This window comes from Lissotriton helveticus, chromosome 8, assembly GCF_964261635.1.
Source record: "Lissotriton helveticus chromosome 8, aLisHel1.1, whole genome shotgun sequence".
NCBI classification, from domain to species: domain Eukaryota; kingdom Metazoa; phylum Chordata; class Amphibia; order Caudata; family Salamandridae; genus Lissotriton; species Lissotriton helveticus.
The window spans coordinates 845,345,827-845,370,336 of record NC_136069.1 but is presented as its reverse complement, the minus strand read 5'-3'; the positions used below and the strand labels follow the sequence as shown (position 1 = coordinate 845,370,336).

Sequence of the window (24,510 nt, the reverse complement as noted above, 5' to 3'; positions counted from 1 at the left end):
GAGGGACTAAATCAAAAGCTGATTTCAGGTTAACAAAAACTGCATAGAGTGATCCTTTAGTTAAGACAACGTTCCTCCAATACAGTGCAATAAAATAAAAAACTTGATCTACAGAACTGGTACTGGGGCGAAAGCCAGCTTGGAATGGGGATAAAACGTTGTGTTCCTGTACCCATATTTGTATTTTATTTTGGACTAGTCGACCAATGAGTTTTTGGGCTGAATCTATAAGACTAATCGGTATATAGTTACTTGGGAGGGATTTATCACCCTTCTTGTAGACCGGTATTATTTCAGCTCCTTTCCACGATAAAGGAATCGGCGCACCCATTGCCACTGCATTAGCTAGAAATAAAAAATATTGGCACCAAGACAGCCTATCGCTTAAAAAAACGTCGGCGGGAATGCCGTCCAATCCCGGGACTTTACCATTTGCTACACAATCTAATGCTGTACTCACATCCTTTAAAGTAAAGAGCGCAGATTGATAAACGATGGTTGGTGGTAGTGATGGTTCTGCCTCCATTTCACTACAGGCGTACTGTGGTTTAAAGAAGTCCACCCACTTGGTTTTAGCAACATTATTTTGCGGGGGTTCTGCTACACCTCCCCTGTCCCATTTTATAATATTCCAAAAACACTTGGAATCTTTTGTAGCACATGCTAATTTCAAATCCTGCCATCTATCTTCATCCCATTGCCTTTTGGCAGCTCTCTGTGTACGTCTATATAAGTTCCTTGCCTCTTATTTTACAGGGGTTCTTAGACTTAAGCTCCACCCTTAAATTTCGGCGGGCTAATTTACATGCCTCGTTATACCATCTGGCCATATGCAACCTTTTCCCTCCCTATACCAGATTGGTAGTTTTACTAAAACAGGCTTTGAGTCTAGAAAAAAGGTTTATGTGTGCCTATAACATTATTTTGGGGAAATCCAAACTACAGATTTGTGGAGTCAAGAGGGCTAATTCATTGACCACCTCAGTTTTGAGTGCCTCTAATTTCTCAGTGTTCTCAATGAATTTACCCCATTTAATGTGGCGCATATTATTTGAGGAGACTATGTCTAATGTCTCCGTCCCCCCCCCCCTTGGGGTCTCATCTCTAACCCTCTCGATGGTTGAAATGTTGAACAAAGGGGATTGTGGTCGCTCTCTGGCCTAGGTTTAACAACCATGTCTACCAAGTAGTGCCATGCTCTTATGTCCACTAACAAATAATCTATTTGGCTACTATGCCTTCCATTATTGAAGGTAGATGCTCTCTGGCGATCAGAAAGGGTTCGTCCATTAGCTGCTCTAAGCCCTCTTCCTAAGCACATGGCCTTTAATTGTAATGCTGCAGCTGTCCATTTCTTAACAGTGGGTCCTTCCAGTTGAGGGATTCCCCATCTGCTATCCTCATCTGCAGTGAGGATCTGATCTTCTTGACTGTGAGAAGTTGGCCTGATATGCAGTGCTCACTATTCTAGTGATCACTATGTATCAGTCCAAACAACCCTTATTGATGATTGGTTGTAAGTCAACCTTATAGACCAGCTATCCTAGTAGCATGGATACGAGCAGTCTAAGGCTAACACTCTAGAGGGCGTGTTAAGCCAGCAGTTTTACCATCACATTACCCCTTGAACACCAAGTGAAAGGACACCACACAAGTTGTTATGAAAATAAATGTATATTTATTTCTAACAAGTCTACCCTGAGCTCTTTGAGTCTGGGAGCTAAGCACAATACAAAACTCTTAAGAAAATACTTTAAGTCGCACAGTTTACACAAATGCCCGAGGGGCACGAAAAACCATATTTTACAAAAGTGGAATGCGAATTACTAGCAGGTAAGTAACTATTCTCATAGACTTTAGAAACGCTAGTCCTACAATGCTAAACACTTAGATTAGTTGCAGGAGGCCTGTGGACGTCGTGTGCAGAGTGGGAACTCTCACGCGTAAGGCGGGAAAAAGTCTATGGAAGCTAGAACTCACAAAGTTACTGTTCTCGGGCGAACCCGACTAGCTGGGACGAAAACGGGAGTGGATCCGAACACTTGGAGTGTTGGACTATGCTGGGGCACCGGAGTGCTGGATTTACCTAGCCCAGGGGCTGCGGCTGCATAGGGTTCAATTTGCGTCGGAAACCCACGTTGACGGACCAGGAGCCTGAAGAAGTTGTTGCTGGCAGGCGGCCAGTGAAGAAAAGTTTGAAGAGATCCAAGCCTGGATCAGGGAAGAAGAAAACCTGAAAGCAGAGGGGACCAAGTTCTTGAATCACTAGCCAGTGATTAAGTGGGCACCAGGATGGCACCGGGCGAAGTCACCGCAGTCAGGTGAGTGGGCGCTGCTGGGCTCTGCAGTCTCTCGGACCAGGAGGCGTTGTCGGCGACCAGGATGGAGGTGCGAGCTGTCCCACGAAGGTTCTTGCTGTCGACGTCGCTGGACCCAGGATTGGGCAACAAGTCTTGGCAAATGCAAGGCCCACGCGGTGGACCTAAAATGGCGTCTTGAGGGGACCAGGAGGGTCCAGGGTGCTCCTCTTTTGGAGGGAAGCACGGGCTAGTCTGGAGCAACCAGACCAGCAGTGTTAGTTGTCGTGGAGCGTCGTGAGGGGGCCACTAGCCAACGGGCAAGCGACCTGGACAACGCGGTGAACAGCAAAAAGCAGAAGGGCCCCACGCCGATCTCGTGGATGCAGGGGGGCTGGACTTCGGTGCTGGAGCTGCTCAGGGTCGGGGCTTCTCTTACCCCAAGGCACTCAGTCGAGGGTCACTCAGGCGTCGTGCTGGACAAGCGTCGTGCAGTTCTGAAGATGGCCGGTCCCTCGAGGTCTCGTCACACCCACGGATCACAGCTGGGCTGATGATGTAGGTTGAGGTCAGAGGTGCCAGGGAAGCCGGTTCTCGTCGTGCTGGAGCAGTCTTGATCCGAAGGAGAGACTGGCAACAAACCGCGATGCTTGGTTGGTGCCTGCTGCTGCAGGGTGACTACTCCTTAGTCACAAGGGAGAAATCTTGAGAAGAGTCTTGAGTTCCTTCTTGTAGAAAGTTGGTTCAGGATTCAAAGATGATCTGATTTGGAAGGGGGCCAGTTCCTACCTTTATCCTGCAAAAAGGGGCTGGCACGCGACTAAGTCCTGCCCTATGGGTGGGACTAGGAGGGGGGTGGTTACACCCCTCTCCTTTGGCGGGCTTTCCCCAGGCCAGGGGCTGGAGTGCCCCTGGAACTGGTTTCAGCCGGCCTATGCACAGTGAGCACCGGGGTGCCACTTGCAGTCACCTTCCTCTAAAGCCCTGCCTACCTAGAATACACAAAATCCTGTCTGGGACGGTGCTGGCACCGCCCCTGGCAGGAAACCCTTTGTCCTTGCCTCCTGTGCTGGGAGGACTCCCAGCAGCAGGAGGGCAGACTTGTGTCTCGGTGGCAGCATCCATCTTGTGGAGCTGAGGCTATGTCTGACTTTACCCGGGGTTACAGGTTACATACATGTCGTGTCCCTCTAGAAGGGTGGAATGCTAACCCCGTCGCCAGAATTGGCGAGGGGTTAGTATTCCAATTCGTATGACACCTTACTCGACATGTTTTGATAAAGCGGTACCAGAGTTGGCATATAACCGCGAGGATTATAATGCACTTAAGAGTATATGGTATGCGATATCATGGAAACTGCTAAGGGATGGATCCCGAAAGCCGCAGACAGGCTCAGCTCATGCCAGAGCACTATCTCACACGATTCCAAGCACTCTGCCTTCAGGATTGTCAAGGCCTGCCATAGGAGTGACTGATAGGAGATCTGTGTGTCCTGTGTCCATTTTTAGGGTTAGATATAGGTATACTATATCTAAAGCAAAGGGTGATTACACCACCTTGCCCCAGCTGTCAAGCAGCCAGTTGTGTCAGATTTGGATGGCCAGCCAGGGGTGGCATAATACATGCTGCAGCCCCTGGTAGGCCCTGGGTACACCTATGCCCTGGGTACCTAAGGTACACTGTACAGGGACTGATAAGGTGACTCAGTATCCAATTAGATATGTACCTAAGGTACATGGAATCCATTTTACAGAGAGAGCAGTAGGCCTGGGGTCCTGAATAGCAGGGCCCCAGGTCAACTAAGTCAGAAAACCAGCAAAACACCAGGCAAAAAGTTGGAGGCAACCATAGTCAGGGATCTACCTTCCTACATTGACCAAGTGGTTCGAAAGTTGTATTAAAATCACCACCCGTAATAGATATTAATTGTTCCGGGAGGGCTTAGAGCTGGGAATCAAGAGCATCTATTACTTCAGATTTTTGTCCTCCTACATGCCCCCTAGCATAAACATTAGATAGGGCCGCCCTAAAACCATTTGGCCAATCCAGTATAATTGTCATGATATCCTGCGATGGGGATATGATTTGGTGTGCTTTACATCTCATGTTCTGGCGCACCCAGATAATAAGCCCACCAACTGGCCTACCTTTTGGTTTTTTAATGGCGGGATATGGAAATTAAGGAACCCCAAGCGGAAGACAGGAATAGTTGACCACATTTCCTGGAAAAGGTTGATGTCATGGTTGTCAATTATCCTGCCCCATTCGGGTGAAGATATCTTGTTTCCAATTCTCGCTATGTTCCATGTGAGGAAGGACAACCTATCCTTGTTTTGGGGCATGATGGTTAAGTTTAAAATACACTCCTCTCCTGAAATGCCACCCTCTTCCTCAATTACTTGCTCTAAGGGTCTTGGGCAGAAGGACTCCGATATACCACCATCTGTGATGTGAGAATCACTCTCCCTGGTAGGATTCAAACCTATGACGGGCTGGCAATCACTAACCAGGATAGACCCAATGATCACTTCTAGTGGTTCTGGACATTTTGGCAATGATTGCAGCTCCTTGCTAGTGGCTACCTTACCCTGATCCCATGGATCGTACAATCTATTATGCAATGTTTTTCCACCCTGGTGATAGATATAATCCCCATACAGTCAATCACATTCCTCTAAATCCGTCCGTACCCCATACCGATTTCTAGACGAATACCACCCATCCTTAATGGATTAGCTCTTCCATGTCTCCATGATAGATCGAAATGGCTGGACCATGGTCTGATTAAATTTGTAGTCCAGCACTTCTGATCATAAAAACTCTAGCGTTAGTGGAATGACTGTTGAGTTCCTTAGTTGTGGAGGAAGTAAGTTAGCCAACACATCAATCACAACCTGTGGGCTCGAAAAATTCACCGCTATGCAATCCCCCCCCAAAAAAAATTTCCTGCGATCACCAAGCCATGGAACCCGTCTAGCCATTAAGATTTCCCCTGCCAATTGCTGTTTGCCCCTAGGGACTATCCTCCTGTTGTTGGTCAACCAATGTAGGGCTTTGTCAATTAAAGAGGCTGTGGTTTCCACTTGGTCGCGTCCTATGTGGGGAGCATTAGCCAAGACAAGTACTAAAGGTAGAGCTTCATGGATGAATTGGAATGATTCTCTATCATGGGAGGGAACAGCATGTGGGTCTATAGTGGCGTCTCCACCAGTGGTTGCACCCGTGGACTTTATCCTGGATTGGTAGTTCTCCAGTATTTTTTACGGCAGTTGTATTCACAGGATCTTGGTTTCTAGATCATATCCCCCTCCATAGCTGACCTACCCTGCGATGGTGGGGATGCAACTACCTGCCCCCTTAGGGTGTCTGGTTGGTTTCCCATTACTTGATGTGATACTAATCCTGCTATAGGGACATTGGGCTGTGCTACCAAACCTCCTATTTGCTCAAGGGCAGTAATCCGATCTTCGATGATAGTCAACCTAGACATAATAGGGGTTAGGGTAAGATCTAACTTGTCTCTAAGATTTGCCCATATGATGTTAGGCAGATCCTCTAATGAAGGTTGAAGAGTGGAAGGTGGGGGTTTAGCTATTTTTTATCTTGCTTTAGCATGCCTCGTCCCCTTCTGTTTTACCTTTCCTGGCGGCACCAACCCACCAGCCCTGGTACATCGTCTCGCAACCGGTGTAGGTGGCGAGGAAACACAAGTTGAGACATCTTCTATCAAACCCACACAAGAAACATTTAGGGTCTGGACATGACTACTTTTTGAGACAGATGGTGAATCAACAAGATCTAGTAAATCCCGGGGTACACCTGGAGATTCAATCGGAGTTACAGGAGTGTCATGTATCATGGCAGTAATAGTGCGACCTGGATCCAAGGAAAGCCTTCTTTCTGTTCTTTCAATTTCCTCATTCACCAGGCTGGTTACTTTTACCAAATAAGAATCAAGGGTTGCTCCTCCCCCTCCATTAAGTTTGCAACCATCAGTTCTCTTTTTCCCCATATTAGCTCGGTAGTAAGAACAGTTTGTAACAGTACCTTGGTATAGGGTAGATGTTAATAGGGTGGCCCGACCCGATCCCCTTCGTCCCCGGACGGCCACAGACGGTCCCGCCCTTGTCCCGGGCTTAACCTGGAGGGAGCCTCTGATCTTATCACGCCTCCGGGCGCGATATGCGGCGGAGAAGGGCGGTGCAGCCGCAAAGCAGCCTGGGAGCTGTAGTCTCCCCCCTCTGCGACCGCACTATGAAACTAGGAGCAGCGGCAGGGCAGACCAGCAGCGTCAGGGACCCAGGTGCGGCACTCTTCCGTGGCAAGGTAGGTCTGGTTTACTTGCCCCTCTCGGCGTCGATGGCCCCCGCTCCACCGAGGGAGCCTCTGATCTTTAAGCGCCTCCGGGCGCGATATGCGGTGGAAGTGGGCGGTGCGGCCGCAAAGCAGCCTGGGAGCTGCAGTCTCCCTCCTCTGCAGCCGCACGATGGAACTAGGAGCGGCGGCAGGGGAGACCAGCAGCGTCAGGGACCCAGGTGCAGCACTCTCCCGTGGAAAGGTAGGTCCGGTTCACTTGCCCCTCTCGGCGTCAATGGCCCCCCTGTGTGTGTGATTCACTCTGGCTGCTTGGAAATAATGTCTTGAACATTACAAAATTAAGAGTCTCATTCTATAAGGGCTTGGATAAAAAAACATTCAGCAGTGTACCTTGTTCTACATGATGTTTTTAAGTGCAGAAAGTGCTCATTAAAGTACAACACCACTGCTGTTGTGGTCCTAGTAGCATTAAGCTGCAGCTGAAGGCCACACTAGGAGGGCTACTCCGAGTAAGAGGTTGACACAGGCTAGCTTGCTTCTTCATGCTAACGCCTCTGTTCAGTGGTTTTTGCACCGGTTGGCACTTCTGCTGAGAGACTTGCATGGCGTTGACTTTTGAGGAGATGACATCGAGGAACACATAAAAGACAACATAAAAGAAGCTGTATATGATACTGTGAAACATACTGGCATGGGCTTATTTATGTTTGCCTGCAAGAAAAAATACATTCTTGCACTTGATATCTGATAGACATCTAGCTGCTGATTCCTTCCCTGTGAACTTCCCAGTCACAGACTGGATCCAGAAGATTTTTCTTGAGCAGTACCCCTGCGCGCTGATGGGTGCCGTTGGTCAACTCCGCGTGATGCCATCGTTATTGCCTAAGTTATTCTGATGTCTGCGTCGTCTTTATAGGCGGCCTCTCGGCACACTGACATCAGTTCTTTTATTTCTGCGCCAGACAGAGATATGTTGGACAGAGCTACCCCCTGTCATTTTTTGACACTTTTCTCCACTTTTTGTTGAAAAAATTTCATTGGTTTATAGGTGAGTCCAGCCTGTCCAAAAAGACTTCAGGATTCAAACCGTGCGATGCCTGTCACTGCATGATATCGGTCACAGATCCCCACCTTGTGCGTCTTTGGTGCCTCAAGCATGACCATGACCCGAAGTTGTGCTCTGACTGCCGGGCCATGGCTCCGAAAGCTTTGAGGAAGCAGTCCCTTAAGCTATTTGTGGCTGTGACGTCGGGAAGGTGCTGAGAAATTTCTCCAGATTTCCAGAGTCACAAGAAAAACACTGTAGCATAGTCTGCAGACGGAGTCACCATTTTAGGAACCCCAGCACATGTGTAACTTGCTCTGCTCCTTTATATGCCTGTTGGATACTACATTTTCGTTTTTCTGTTTGAGATAAGACATTGTTCCACGCTTGCAGTTCTCCTCTTCAAAATGTTGAGCACCTTGGGAAAAGCCATCATGTTAAGGCCATTCCCTTATGCTGATACACATGTTTTGGTACATTCATTGTGTGCTGCACATTCCTGGCCTGACAGTACAATGTGATTCTTCCTCCTCTAGGGAAGATTTCAATCAGAATTTTCCAGGCCTCTCCATTTTTTGGTTTAATGACTTTATTGAATTTTCTGGAGTATGTAGGCTCTAGAGTACTTGGGTGAATAGAACATAGGCCCATTGACCAGTATATTTGCTTTTCACAAACCGTGTTGGCTGACCATTGGCGTACATCCACAATCCTCTGCATTCGACCCTTGATAAGTGAGTGTCTTTCCTCACCTCCAGTGAAGTTTCTTTGAACATAGGCACAGCCTTCTAGTATGTTTAGAAGCCTCATAACATCTAGCACTCTAAATAGCACCCAAAATATAGATAACCAGATGAGGTAAATCTGCCTAATTATCTCATTATCAGGTTATCTGAGACAAAACCCTCATTAAATACAAGCAGTACCTCCATTCCGACATTATTGCTACTACACCTTGACTCTGACAGAATTACCACTTAGTTGTGCTGCAAATGTCAGTGGACCCTCTTTAGTCGGTGAACCAGGTTTCGTCGGGTGGTTTGTTATGCTGCGTCCCATGTAGTTTATGTGTTAATCAGAGCCTGATTCATCAATTCATCTGGCAAGATCTTTAAGAGACTTTGTTACTGCCCCTTCGTTTAGTTAATACTGGTCCATGCAGAGGTGGCAGTAAGCATAGTAGGGCCTGCTTTGACTAAATCTGTTCCTCAGTGCTGAGAACACGCAATGTTAACATATGTATGCATTAGAGGGAGACTCGTTACGTCTGCGTTGGGGACACTGGTCTTCTGTACACATTCCCAATAATGTCTTCTGCCTCATGGTCTGAAGAATATCAGTCTGGCCCCAAGTCATCTTCATAGCCCCAGGTTATGCCAGGAGGGTGTAGTACCTAGATCTCTTGAGCTTGAACATTTGCCCTATCTCTTCGGGAGGACCTCCTGCCTCAGCAACAGTAGAAGGTCCACAACCGTCACCTCCCAATACACAGATTGAGTCATGACAATGGAGTTCCTATGTTTTCCCTCTGAGGTACTGGACACCCTCTTTGCAGCCAAGCATCCTTCAATGAAATCTATTTTCACTGGACACTGGGAAAGATTGTGGTCTGGTGTGGAACACATAACCTTGATTCCCAGCATGCAATGTTTCTCAGTTTTGCAGTGGGCATGGTTAAATGCTGTATATTGGCCAGATAGGCTTTTTTATGTTTGCCAGTTCTGCCTTCCATATCACCTGTTGTGATGCAGTTTCTAAAAGGTCTAACTCAAGTTTCTTCCAAAACGTTCTCATGCCACAGTGGGAATAGAATTTGGTTCTCATATTCCTCATGTGCACACCATTTGAACTGATGCATAATACTCCTGACATATAAAACTTTCTTTGTCACACAGTCCACATAAGTGAACTGCAGGTGCTGTTGGGGCAGCGTCCCTTCAGCACTTTCTCGCCAGACAAATTGGTGTTGAGAACATGGGTGAAGAAATAGGGGCTAAATCGGTCTTGGTTTGCTTGTGTTCCTTTTCAGGGAGGACCTGGCCTGACAGTTAAGGGTCGACTTTTACCATTAGAGCAGGGTCAGGGCTGATTTGCATGTGGGTGGGTCCATTCTGAAGTAGCATGGTGGGCAAAATAACAATGGGCTAGGATGCGGCAGCAAGTAATTACCAGTATCTGTGATAAATTCACACATTCCAGCCATTTGTATATTTCGGTGAGGACTTGGTCGGACTTCCTTCCAAAAGTGGTGTCACCCTTTTGTGTCAAATTGTTTCCCTACCAGACTTCTTTACTGCACAACGTCCCTTGAAAGTAGAACAGAGGCTTCATCTGCCTGATGAGTCCCAGGTTTTTATATTGACCATACAAGGCACCAACAAGTGGATGACCTGCTGTTTTTGGGTTTTGCTGAAACCTAGAAAGTCAAAGTAGTGCAGTGGAACACTCTAACGTGGTAAGTAGTCCTTTGTATAAAAATTATGCTTTGGCGAGGAAATGCCACCCTGAAGGCATACATGCCCATTCTACCAGGTACAAATATACAACTGCGCTGGCATGGAGGTGGCCTGTCCTGGACATCTGGCAGTTGCAACATGGGCACCGTTGAATACTTTCACAGAGCATTACTGCCTTGACAGCCAGGTCCACAGAGAAGGCATTTTCCACTCTTATTTATGTTAGACTTCCTGGTTTGATTCCACTCTTCAGACCTTACACCTTTTAGAGTTACTGCTTTGGCATCTATTCTCAAAGTGAAAAATCTGCTGTTTGAAGTACCTTCAGAATTCATTGTCTTGCTGGTAGACAGATTCCTTACTGGCCTTCCTCTTGTTTGGTGGATCTGCGTAGTGGAAATATGCACTGTGTAATAAGGACCCAAGTTAGATTTAGGCACACTGTTGTCTACAGGTTTACAATGATAATGTCTAAGGGCGCGGAAGGAAAAAGATTAAGAAACTGATGTCATCACACAGCATGTCATATATATGCAGCCCTGACCTGACACTTCTGAGGCAGTACAAGATCACTGTTTAGCTACACTGCACCACCTGTTGGCTCACAGGAACCATTGCTTGGGAGAATATCCAGTTTCCAGCTCCAGTATGCCTTCTGGGATATTCTAAAGGTGAGGAACCTGTGGCTAGAGTGTTACCGAAAGTACTAAGTAACTTGTTTCATTACATGGATAGTGGCACTTATGCAGATTGTGTCACTGTGATCTAGTGGGTTGGTTGACATGGGAAACATATACTAGGTGATGTCTTCGCCCTGACCTTTCACTCCCCATTTGTCACATGACTATCGCCCTACTCATCGTACAAATTGCATTAGCATTTTGCCACTAGGCTTTTTCTATTAGCCCTCCAGTCCAGAATGATGGAACAAAGTGTGGGTCCGAATGAGGGGACATGTAAATCCGACCGGTAAGAGATATAATGTATTCTAAAGGTGCGGCTGTAAATAATAGATTGTCTGAACATCCAGTTGCATGCCCTTGTAGAACTCCATTTACACGTCACTCTATCTCAATCATTTAAAGAAAAAATGTGACACAAGTAACCCTGCTGAGATGTACAATTTTACAAATTATCTACTTGTACCACGGGCATGCTGGTTCAGAAATCTAATTGCCCAGTAGCAAAAAGCTAGTTTTGCATTTAGGGCCATACATTGGATTAACACATGATGGCATGGTCTTAAGTCCGAACTAGGATAGAAGTTTCCCGGATTATGCAAGGACTCGTACAAAGTCAGGGTTTGGATTCAATGCTCTCTTTCGGTCACCTTTTTTATTATACCAGACGCTGAATATACCAGCCCTCTGAGTCATATCTTTGAATAATCAAATATTCTGCATATGCAGAGGTGCTGTGCATGAATGGTATTTATCTGATAGAGACATCTAACCTCAGAATCCTTACCTTTAAATTTCCCATGCATCCAATAGGATCCAGAAGATTTTTCTATGAGCAATACCCCTGCACGCCGGAATGTCGCGTTGGTCGGCTCAGCATGACGGCAACGGTGTTTATGCTGGAAATGATGTCCGCATCACAAATATATAAGAACCACCTCGATGCGCCAGCGTTATTTCTTTTCATCCACACCAGTCGGATGCTGATCTGTGAAGAGTGCTACTCTCGGACACTTTTTGAAGGGCTTTTAGACTTTTTGTCGACCCCTTTTTTCTCAGTGTGTAGGAGCCATGTCTAGGAAGGCTTCAGTATTCAAGCTGTGAGGCGCCCGTCACCGCACCATGTCGGTGACAGACCCTCATTTGGTTTATTTGTGGTGTCTGGAGCGTGACACGACTCGAAGTCATGCTCCGACTGCCAGGCCATGGTTCTGAAGGCTTTGAGGGAGCCGCCCCTAAAGCTGCTTTCGGTCCTGCAGCCAGTGCTGCGCCGGTCTCCTCGGATGGCTGTCTCGTTCGAGAGGAATGTCCCGGCCCCACCAAGAGTTACAAGCCTTCTTCATGTAAATGTAAATGTAAATGTAGTTGAGCTTATATAGCGCACAGCTACCCGCAGTGGGTTTCCCGGCGCTTGCTTAGGGAACCCTTCCTGGTATTCCCCTGTGAGATAGCAGGGTATCTACAAGGTGAAAGTCAGGCATCCCGCCGCGAGGGGCCGTTGTGGAGATTAAGCAAGCTATTGCCCAGAGTCGCAGAGTGTGAACCCGTGAGTCGAGGAGGAACCGGGGCGAGAATTATCGAGTCCGTGGATTTTTTAGCCCAAGACCCCGCCGAGGCGGGGAATTGAACCCTGGTCCAGGACCGATCTCAGCTTCCGGGTCTGCTGCCTCTAACCCTTGAGCCACACTTCTCCACTTCATCCCACTTACGATTTTCGGAACCCTCTGGTAAGAGGCACAAGAAGTCGAAGCATGCTTCTGCTGCTCTCTGTTCATGTCCTCGTTCCCCGGAACCTACACCTGGGTCGGCTCCAAGCTTCCCTGCTTTTCCGTGAGCTGGAGCGATCCCCGATCAATTTAAAGAATTTTATGAGGCCATGTGCCTCATTTAGTGAGTGTCCTACGCAATGGTGGTGCATAGGGCGGCTTGGGTCCTTGACCTCCAGTTAACATGGTCCAAACCTAGCACAAGGGCACCGGTAACAAGACAAATGCCCACCGCCACCACCCTGCCTGGAGTGGCCCAAACTTCTTTACAACCCACCCTAGAAAGCTTGGTGGTCCAAGCCACTACCTCCCACAGACAGGAAATCCAAAAGGATGTACAGTTGGGCAAGAAAAACGTTTCTTCTGCCAGCCTTTACATTGCATTTGGTGAACGCCACATGCGTATTGGGCTGCTATTATCACACTCTGTGAGAAATGGCTGTACAAGTACTGCCTTAGGTTTCAGAGGAGACCCGGGTCATCATTTTCCAAGCCTTATTAGACGGGAGAGATGCAGCAAAGCTTGCCACTCGATGTGGCTTAGATATGACTGACTCGCAGGGCAGAGCGATTTCTACAATGGTGGCTGTCAGACGCCTCGCCTGGATGAGCACATCTGGCTTTTCAGGGAATGCCCAGGCTTCGCTCATGGACATGCCATTTGATGGCACCTCCTTGGAGACAAGGCAAACACCGCACTGGAGCACTTTAGGACTCACTGGCAGCAGCCAAGTCCTTGGGTTTCTCAGCGGTCTCCCGTCCCCAGTCTGCCTTTCGCTCCTTTCGTGACTACGGAAGGGGCTATCAACCGCACCAACCCTACCGAGCCACCCGACTTCCACTACTCCTGCGTGGTCGATGGTGCAGTTCATTCTGACCCCATGGGTCGGGTACCCAGAGGTCCAGTCAAGCCACCACACTCATACCCCCAACCCCACGCAACTTCAGCCTCCAAACCCTCCGGGTCTGGCCTTCAGGAACATGAGCATCCAGTTGGTGGCAGGATCCACCTCCACCACTGGCAAAACATTACTTCTGACAGGTGGGTTCTCCAAATTATCCGAAGGGGCTATTCCATCCCCTTCAAGACTATCCATACCTCCATCCTTCAACTGGCTGACCGAGGATCATCTACTTTTGGCCAAGCAGGAAGTCATGACTTTATTGGCCAAGGGAGCCATAGAGATGGTTCCGGCTCCAGAAATAGGCTGTAGTTGCTATTCCCACTACTTTCTGGCCCTGCAAAAGGAAATGGGCCTTCGTCCTGGCTCAGAATTACGGGCCTTTCATTACTTCGTATAAAGGAGGAATTCAAGATGCCACATTGGGCCAGTTCTTGTCTGCCCTGGACCCAGGAGACTGGATGGCAGCATTGGTCTTGAAGGACGTATATTTTCACATCCCCGTCCTGCCTGTCCACAGGCATTACCTGCGATTCACGTTGGGCCACAAGCACTTGCAGTTCACGGGGCTCCTTTTTGGTCTTACCAGTGCCCCTCAAGTGTTCACCAAGGTGATGGTGCGGGTCAAAGCTCATCTGCGGAGATATGGGGTGACAGTCTTTTCCTATCTCGACGACTGGCTGTTGTAGGCAGGCTTGCCCCAGGCTGTCGTCTCCCACCTCCAGACTATGACTGCCCTCCTTCATTTGCTGTGGTTCTGTATCAATGTGCCGAAGTCACACCTGACTCCCTCTCAGATGGTCCCATTTATCAGAGCTGTTCAAGACAGTGCAGTTTCGGACCCATCCTCCCAAACAGCAAGTCCAGGACATTCAGGCTATGATACAGATGTTTCGCTCTCTATCTTGGATTTCAATGAGAGTGACTCTGAGGCTGCTGGGCTTCATGGCCTCCTGCATCCTGTTACTGACACATGCCAGATGGCATATGCAGGCTCTGCTGTGGGACCTGACGTTCCAAGGGACACAGTATCAAGGAAATCTCATCGACCTGGTTTAGATATCAGAGGGCGTTGCAAAACACCTGCAGTGGTGGCTGACCAATCTCAATTGGGCCAGAGGCAGACCCCTCCCCTTCCCCCAACCCAGATCTCACAGTAGTGACAGATGCGTCTCTTCTGGGTTGGGGCTGCCATCTGGGGAGGTGGAGATCAGAGGACTCTGGTCTCAGGCAGAAGCCCAGCTCTATATCAACCTCTTGGAGCTTTGTGCGATCCGAATGGCACGGACAGCCTTTATACCATCCGTTCAGCTGTTCACGGGCAACACCACTGCCATGTGGTACAGCAACAAACCGGGCGGTGTTTGGACGTGGACCCTCCTTCAAGAGACTCTGCACCTCTGGACTTGGCTGGAACAGGGCATTTCTCTGGTGGTTCAACATCCGGCTGATTCTCTGAATGCCAGAGCAGACAAACTCATCCGAAGGTGCTTTGTGGATCACGAGTGGCTTCTCCATTCGGAGGTGGTACATGGTCTTTCAGTGGTGGGGAGAGCCTTGGTTAGATCTGTTCGCCTCCTAAGAGAACAAATGTCAGCGGTTTTGCGTTTTGGAGTTTCCAAGGCGGCTCTCGCTTGGTGACACTTTTTGTCACTATTGGACCTCAGGCATCCTGTACGCCTTTCCATCCATACCACTCCTGCCCAGAGTGCTCAAGAAAATCAGTACCGACCAGGCACAGGTTAATCTTGTGGCACCTGATTGGGCCCGGAGAGTTTGGTATCCTGAGCTTCTGGATATGAGCATCGATTCTCTATTCAGGCTGCCCCTTCAGGAGGATCTTCTGTCGCAGCAGCAGGGGAGGGTCCTTCACCCGAAACTGTCCACTCTCCGCCTCCTTGCGTGGAGTTTGAGCAGCGACAGTGGATAGCTTTTGACCATCCTCCCAAAGTCTGTGAAGTAATTCTGGCAGCCAGGCGTCACCCCACAAAATTGGTATACGCCTGCCGATGGAACAAATTTTGTAAACATTGTACAGAACTGTCTGTTGGTTCATTATCTGCTTCTCTGGCAGATATTCTCACATGTATCCTTTCCTTGGCCCAGCAGGTCTCTGCTTTGGGCACTTTGAAGGGCTACCTTTTGGCGCTCTGAGCTTTTCTTTGGCTGTCTTTGCTTTTTAAGTCCCCTCTGGTGCAGAGGTTTTTGAAGGAGTTAACTCACTTGTTTCCCCCTTCTCCTTGTCTTATGCCAGAGTGGGACTTTAATTTGGTCCTTACTTTCTTGATGTACGCACCGTTTGAGCAACTGCACTCTACGGTTGCTCATTATCAAAACAGCTTTTTTGTTTGCAATTACCTCTGTCAAGAGGATGAGCGAACTGCAGGCACTGTCATCACAGCCTCCTTACCTGACAGTCTTTATTGAAAAAGTGGTACTGAGAACTAGGGCATCCTTTTTGCCCAAGGTTGTAACTCCCTTCCATCTGGGACAGTCTGTTACTCTACCCACTTTCTATGCACCTTTGTTCCCTTCCAAAGAAGAGCTACCGTGATCGCACTAAAACGTTCTGTTTGGATGGCCAACTTTTTATAGGGTATGTGGGAGCATAGAAGGGGCGTGCAGCTCAAAAGAGGATTATCCCTCGTTGGGTTATCTTCTGTATACAAATCTGTTGCGCCTTGGCAAAGAAGCAGCCTCCTGAAGGCCTTAGGGCCTATTCCAGCAGGGCAAAAGCAGTCACCACAGCCCTTCAGCCTGGGGTTCCAATCGCTGATACCTGCCAGCAGCCATATGGGCATCTCTGCACATGTTTGCCAGACACACTTGCCTGGATTCTCAGGTTCGCAGGGAGGGCCTGTTCGGCCGCTCTGTGCTACAGGATTTTCTGGTCTAAAACGTTCCGCAGTCCCTCCTCTGGGGAAGGTATTGCTTGGGTACGGGATCGAAGGTAAGGAATCTGCAGCTAGATGTCTCTATCAGAGACCTGATCTAGCCGCACATTCCTTACGGATCCACCCATCCTCCCTGCACTGTGGAATTGCTTTTAGTGTCAGAACTGTTCTCCCGGGCTCTAGCTGTTCTTTTTCAACACACTGTGGTCAGTCAGTTCATGGCTCTGCGCTTCTGGGGTGGAAAGTCCTGAAAAGTCCTGACGTCAGCGTGCCGGAGTGGCGATTATATTGAAGACGCGGACGTCGCCACAACAACGAACACCACGCCACGGCCGTCACACGGAGTCGACCTACGTCATCTACCGGCACACAGGGATACTTTTACTAAAAATCTTCCGGATCCAGCCTGATGCCTGGAAGTTCAAAGGTAAGGTATCTGCAGCTAGATCATGTTGCTACAAGATAAGGCGGTACTGAAGGTAAGTAACTTGTCCTTGTCTTCTCTTGAGAAGAGATATTTCTTCTAACCAAAGCTTTTTCCAGTGTGCTGGTGATGTTGCCACCAAAGACGACAGGGCTTGAGCCTTGTAAGGACAATCTCAAACAAATGTCTGCCAAATCCCCATGAGGTGTCTCTCTGGTGTTTGAGTTTGTCACACAACTCCAAGGCCTTCGACAACTGCACACAAATGAGTCTGAAAGCCACTGAAGATCAAGTGGTAAAGATCTATGTGGCGAAGCACCAGAATACCTTGTGCAGGTTGTGTTTGAAATTGAAGTTGAGGGTGCGGGCCGGCTCTTATTTGTGCTCTTGTTCCTAAGGTTGATCTTCCTCAATGTCACTTTCATGGAAAACAAAATGAAACCTAAGAATTCCAAGTGGGATTGGCCCCTTCCCACCACTTGTCTGAGAAGGCGCAAGGGCATCACCATTTCTCTCCATCTCTGTACCAATCAGAGCACCTGATTTTATTTCATATGCCAATGCACCCTGAATTCCAGAGTGCATAGGGAGCTCTCGGCAAGTTTAAGCCTTTTGGGAGGCTAGGTTGATCATGTTTTGACCTCTCCCTGTTCTCTCTGGTGCAACTATGGACCTCAGGGATCCACAGGATCCTCCAGTTAGATTTATGCCGGCAGGTTCGTCCATGGCACCATCTGTATACATTGAACCAACTGCCCCTTATTCATGTTTACCAGCAACCAAGGACACAAAACCCATCATTCTGTAGGACTCTGTGCTGGCATCGACTAGACCCGGACCAAAGCCACGCCCAGAATGTGACATGCCACCAACGCCGGAGAGCTTGGTGGTACAGGCATCTACCAGCTAAGTGAACCAAATGCCTTTCCAAGATACTCCCCTGAAAGGGAATCCAAGAGTTGCCCCTTTAGACAAGCGTATGTTCTTTTCAGCTAGTTTTAGCCTGAGACCCATTAACTGCAGCTGCCTGCTTGATGTCATATCAACGCACTCTGGGATAGGCTGGGTGAGATTCTGCCCATGGTCCCAGAAGACTTATGTATTTCACTGGCCGAGACTATTCGCGACGTTCGGGATGCGGTCATGTGTGTCAATTGCTAGGGCCTGGAGGCCACTCTGGGAACGTCCTCACATCCTTAATGGACAAGCAGTTAGGTCAATGGCTCCCTCCTGTTTGTCAAGAAAGCAGACTCTACCCTGGAGCTAGTTAAAGAAAGCCAGGCAATGGCACCCTTTCTGGGTCTTTGACCTCCAGTCCGATAAATCCCCACAGTAATCTAATCCTTTTAAGGGATATGCCAGACCCCCCTCCGCTCTGCTCCTGTGCACCCTAGGAGTACAGGCCAGATGCAGGTCTGTAGACCGCAGTGCTCGCGTTGGAACATAGTGTGCAGAGCCCCTGCAGAATCTGGGGACCTTGACCATATAGGGGCAGATTTATGATGCCCTTGCGCCTCCTTGTACCGCAATTGCGTCACGTAATGTGACGCAACGGCGGCGCAAACAATGCGCCCTATTTACAACGTGACGCATCTAGGAGATGCGTCACGTTGGAAACCCCTGCGCCATAAGGAGGCGTTCCTGCGCATGGGGGGGCGTTCCTGCGCAGGAACGCCCCGTAAAAGTGGCTGAGTGAAATCTATGATATTTCACTCAGCCACTTTCTACGTCAATTCCTTACGCCTGCTTGAAGCAGGCGTAAGGGTGACGCACAATGCATTGAATAGGTGGCTCCTGTGCATTGCAGGAGTCATGTCGCACTTGCGACATGACTCCTGCAATGCGCCGCCCGTGCGCCGAGAGATGCGTCACGCATCCTCACTGCCTGCGCACCATGGGTGGCGGAGCTGTGGCGCACTGTGGCGCATGTTAACTGGCGCATCCCTGGGGATGCGCCAGTTAACATAAATCTGCCCCATAGAATCTTGTGGCTGGTGCAGAGTTTTGAAATTAATTTTCCGTTCGATCGGAAGCCAATGTAGGCGGTGCAGGAGATGGGAGGTATGACGATGCTTAGGGAGGGCGGACAGCTGCATTCTGTGCCCTTTGCAGTCTCTTCGTAACCGTTTTGTTCGTACCCAGCAGAAGTCCGTTACAGTAATCGAGGTGTGACAAAACCACTGATTGAATGATCACCTCACGGATGGGTGCAACAAAGAACCCAAGTCACAAAGTTACTACACATTGCACACACAAACTCCGCCAAGATACCTAAAATGTTTTCATTTTATTGTTCTTTATAAAAGTATTTTATAGTATGGGTCTACATAAAAGGGCCATGCAGCGCTGTGCATTTACAACAAAACCGAAGATTAGCAGTTTGTGCAACTTCTGTGATTATGTAGCTGGCTCTGGCAAGAAACCTTTAGACACATTGAAAGGCACATGGCTAAAGCGTGTATTCCTCAGATATTAGTTAAGATAGAAAATCATTTTAGTTCAGAAATAAGTGTTTTTTCAAATTTAAATCAAGGGTCGGCTACTGATGCTTTATTATTTTGGGAGGCTTGGTTTCTTTTTTTATATAAGATAATGATAGCAGAACGAAATAAAGTGCGTCCTATAACTTATTCATGAGCTCATTCAGTTATGACAGAGCAAGTGTTCGACTCTGCATGCTGCCTCTGCCAAATTCTGCTGCAACTTTTCAGCAGTGAGTACTAGAACGCTACGCCATTGGATGAGAACTTGTGCATCTTAGCTAGGAGCTGTAGCTCAGTGGGGTAGAGCCTTGCCTGTGGCTTTGCAGACCCTTACGGTGCAAAGGTTCGAATCTGGATGGGATTTGACCGAAGCCAGCCCATAAATAATTCCCCCATCTTTCAGTACAATAAACGTATTTCAGTTTGGCATCTTGTACAATAGCATCAGAGTTATAGGGGATAAGTTACAATACAACATGGTCAGGAATTGGTTGTGACAGATGCATGGCTTAGATCATTTACTGGTACCGTTGTGATTTCTGGTGGCGCTGTTAAATCAGTATAAAAGTTGGGGAACAATATTACCGGGACACTTTCGAATAGGGAGAATGCTGGGGGTCAACAGTCTTGAGGGTGCAGAAGACAACTGTTGGGTGAGAAACACCACAGCCTGGGGAGGAGTTTTTCCTAGTGGCCACTCAAATCACAAGGAGAACGACCTTAAATTAAAAATTGGGGAAAGCTTGTGGATGCAGAGACGCACAAGGAGGATGACCACAGCACTGGTCTATCGAAAGCGTAACTCGTAAGCTGGTTTCACGCTGATCTCGATATGATCACGTCTGGATTGGAACCACACAGCACCACATAGGAGAGCTAGAGGTTGTGCTTAAAAGGTTTGCGAGAAATAACTTCTCTTTCCTCGTTTTATAGGGCCTATGACAGACTGGGTACGCCACTGAACCTCATAGGTATGAAGGAAAAGTTTAAACCGTTTCCGGCAATTGATGTGATGCTCCGCAGGGCACCTGAGTGAAAACAGAAGAAAGGGGGGGACAGTTAGCCAAAATCAGCCAAGGCAATACCAGTCCAGCAGCGGTGGCTCAAGGGTAATGTCTTGAGCATGTACAGAGCAAAGTGTTACGATTTCCCCAGTCTTTCCATATCCCAGTGCCGCAGAAAGGGTTGATTAGGTAAGGAACCATGGTCCAACGTGGTAGTTCTAAGTTTGTGTTTTCAGATGCCCGTAATTGTAATCGGCTGTCTTTGTACGACATTGCCTGTGCACTTCTTTAAACACAGAGGTATGATGATATCGATGTAGAGTTGGGGTAGTATGAGGGGCTCTGCCACCCACCCTGGTATGAAAAGACAAGCGACTGGGCATTCACAAGACGAAATCCCACCGCTTCTCCTTACTGGGAGCAAGTAGTGTAATCTCCCACATCTGTCAGCAAGTACAATAGTACATTGTGATGCTGTGAACATGGCATTTTAAGGAATACATGGGTTTTCGTACTCTCATCCCTACCCATGCCCCCTAACAGGAAATGCACTGATTCATTTTGGGGCTAGTCAAGCTGGTAGGAGGGTACATAGGGCTTCCGGGCTCCTGAAATGGGCACATTATAGTGACCCACCACTGCCTGAGTATGGCATATCAGACTCCCCAAAAAGCACAGGGGCCGAATCAGTGGGAAGTTATGCAGAAGGTCTTCTGTGCACCCACACCGGTATTAACCGATTTGATGATGAGCATTCACATAAGAGGAAATATTTCACCCAGCCACAAGAGTCACCAAAGACTTACCGGGACGACTTGACGGACACCCCTAAAAGGATACACAAGTGCATCTTTCAGCAGACAGAGTATACAATAGTGGGAATTAGAGGCTAGTTCACATTCTCCTAAGGAGCCACGACCTCTCACGCGATAGTCACAATGCACAGGGTTCAACCTTATCAGATTGGAATGCTCTATTCGGCGGAGGTCAGTTACTCCCCACTGCGGTTTCATTAATACAGGAGATCTGTATATCGCTTCACATTATGGGCGGCAGGGGACAGTTAGTGAAACAAAAGTACTGGGGCAAAGGAGTCTGGGGAATCCACAACTCGCCCAAAAAGAAAGCGGGAACGGTTTCTAATTGTTGTAAGGGCTTAGAATGGCCAAGAAGGATGTACGACATTACAACGTATGCTTTTACATCGCAAGTTTTACAACGCATACCATTACAACGCATAGTGCTTTGGGGCGCTGGATAGTGAATTATTTAATTTACTATTCCAACTCCAGTCCCCGTGGATAGTAGGGAACGTGTTGGATAGTAAATTAAATATATTCCCTATCCTAGAGCGCCCCCCAGCGCAATGCGTTGTAATGGTTTGCGTTATAAAAGTTGCGATGTAAAAGCATTGCGTGGTAAAAGTTGCGGTGTAAGTGATGTTTCCCGGCCAAAAACCATACTCAATCCCAGCCGACATGCTTGCTCTCAAACACTGAGGCCAGGGAGACCAGCATTCAAGTGCTAGGTCACCAGCGGAGCCCTACAAGTGAGGACAGCCAGCAGTAAAGTAACGCAGGCAGCGGCTCACCCGGAGAAACACCTGGCACAGCGGGGCTAGCGGCCTGGCACTGCTGATTCATCCAGCAGGCATGTCGAGTCTAGTGGCTTAGTGGACTAATGCATCCACTGTAGGGGCCTGTGTTCGACCTCATGGTTACAGGCTCAAATACCAACGGGTCCAATCATCCTTTCATCCACCTGAGGTCAAAATGAGTACCATTCAGTTGGATAACAATAAACCTCTGATATTCATGCCAAGATACCCTTGGATGAACATGCGCTTTACAAATACCCATTATGTTATTTGGTCATTCGGTGCAAAGGCCATTTTTGCAACCATGGGGTGGCGGTACAAGCCAAGGCGTGAACCAAAGGTCACAATGGCAAACATACGTAGGGCTTTGTGCGTCATAGGCGGATCAAACTCAGGACACCAGGTTATCACTCAGAGGATGGGGTCCGCTCAACCGGGGTGGACGTAGACACGCTCCCACTTAGGATAGTGGGGGTCTCGGAACAGTGGAGTTTTCGAATGGGTGGAAGAGGGAGCTGCCACTGATCGGTAAACTTCTGGCAGCGTGGCGGAGGCAGCACGAAAAGAGGGCCCAGAGAAAGAGTAACCTAGGTCGAAGAGCAGCTCAGACAGTGTCCTCGGGATGCCTCATGCCATGGACACGGGAAGCATGTGACAGCCAGAAAAGAAGAACTGCTCATGCAGGGTCCTTGGGGTGCCACACGGCAGGGGCACTGAGAGCAGGCAAGGGTCCAGGGAAGTGGAACGGCACTTGCCGCCCGGGCTGGATCTGGCAGCTGCCCACGAGGTCGGTAGCAAGGGAAGCCTAGAACCTGAGACACCTGCAAAAGGGGCCATCGCGCAGGGGCAGTGCTGCCAAACAGAAATAGAAGGAAAACCAGTGGACAATATTCAGTGATATATAATAAACAAAACATAGGTCTCCAATGATCAACCAGTAAGTTGCAAGATGTGTGATCCATGTTTTTTGTAATAAAACTGCAGCCTTTATACACCACACTCTGTTGTCTCCTTGAATGCTTTGTGGGAAGGGGACTATGCAGGGTATGGCCAAGACAGACGGGTGGAACGGTGAACAGCCTTTACAACGAAACATTTACAACGCACTACCATTACGACGCAACTTTTACAACGCAAACTATTACAACGCATAGCGCTTTGGGGCGCTCTAGGATAGGGAATAGGTTTAATGTACTATCCAACACCTTCCCTACTATCCACGGGGACTGGAGTTGGAATAGTAAATTAAACTATTCACTATCCAGCGCCCAAAAGCATTATGCGTTGTAATGGTATGCGTTGTAAAAAATGCGATGTAAAGGTAGGCGTTGTAAAAGTATGCGTTGTAACGTCATACATCCGGGTGGAACTCGCACGCCTGGAAGGGATTTTGGAGACGTCAGATTTACATAATCACTCGCCAAGCCAAATAGTACTGAGAAGGCTACCAGGCCGCAGGACATTAAGGCGACCACAGGATCAAAGCCGTAATGCCCCGATAGCCTTTGAAAGCCTTGCCTAAAAAAATAAAAAGCTAAGACAAGGTTTTAGTTTTGATTTAATGTTTCAAAAAAGGTATTGTATTTTCATCTCGAAACTCGTAGATTATGACAAAGTTGATAAATGTGATTAATATACCCAGGACGAAGAACTATGATCGCAATTAAAATCTTGTCTATTCGCTGTATACAAACTGAGTTGTCCCAGCGTTTGTTTAGCCAGTCCTAAAGTGGCAAACTGCTGAACTATTCACGCGGTTGTTTGTGTCTGCATTGCTGGGATAAAGTGAGGGGCGAAATGTTGACCGTGCAGCACGCGCAATGGCCAAGTGTTTGATAATTACGTTTTTAATCAGGTTTTTAATAAACTCCGTTTCCTTTTCAGGGCATCGTGCAGCAGTTTTTGGTCTTGCTGACGCAATGTACAGATGAAAGCCTTCGGTTTCTAAGTTTCAGATTGGACTTTAATGAACATTATAAAGCAAGGGAACCTAGACTCCGCTTAACTCTGAGCACGAAGGGGCGACGCAGCTCACAATTTGTCAACTAAGTATAGCAGTCTGGACCTCTGTGCTATGAAACCAAATCACAAATGCCTTTGTCAAGACGCTATTACCATGCCTGCTGACAAAAGGGTGTTTGTATTGTGAATATGTTGCAGCATACTTCAGAGGACAAAACACTTGTTTGGCCTTTCTCACCGACATATGTGTTTAATATTGCTAAAGAACACTGCTGTCCCAGTATCAGTTAAAATGTTCATCTTTATACTAAAAATAAAGAAAACCTTTATTTGGAGTGTTTTAATGCTCTGTGATTCTGTAAAAAGCTTGAGGAAATACGATCACATAATGTTTTATATTGCACAGTTGCGGAATTTTGGTTTTATTTGTATTATCTTGTTTGTTTTTTGTAGGTTTTTGCGCGTGAAACCAACCCACCACTCCTGACATCAGGCATATTGTCTTTAAAATTGTACAAAGCTTTTTAGGATGACTTTCAGTAATGTAATGTGTTGCGACTGTGTGAGCCTTTTTAATTACTATGGTATACATTTTTTATTTATTACTTCTGGCGGAAAAGCTTACGTTGACCTGCACATTTCCTATTTGTTTAATTAACCTGGACAAAATATAAGGCTACAG

The 24,510-nt window shown here is 47.8% G+C and overlaps 1 protein-coding gene across 2 annotated transcripts in view; it reads left to right on the top strand.

Moving 5' to 3' along the window:
• The window catches only part of TUBGCP3 (tubulin gamma complex component 3), a 392,150-nt gene extending 367,987 nt beyond the window's left edge, over positions 1-24,163 (top strand). For both annotated transcript variants that reach the window (XM_078657652.1, XM_078657653.1), the window contains exon 22: positions 23,751-24,163. In XM_078657652.1, the coding sequence (XP_078513778.1) occupies positions 23,751-23,915 (165 nt within the window). In that variant the 3' untranslated portion in view covers positions 23,916-24,163. The remainder of the gene's footprint in view (positions 1-23,750) is intronic.
• Positions 24,164-24,510: the final 347 nt, after the last annotated feature.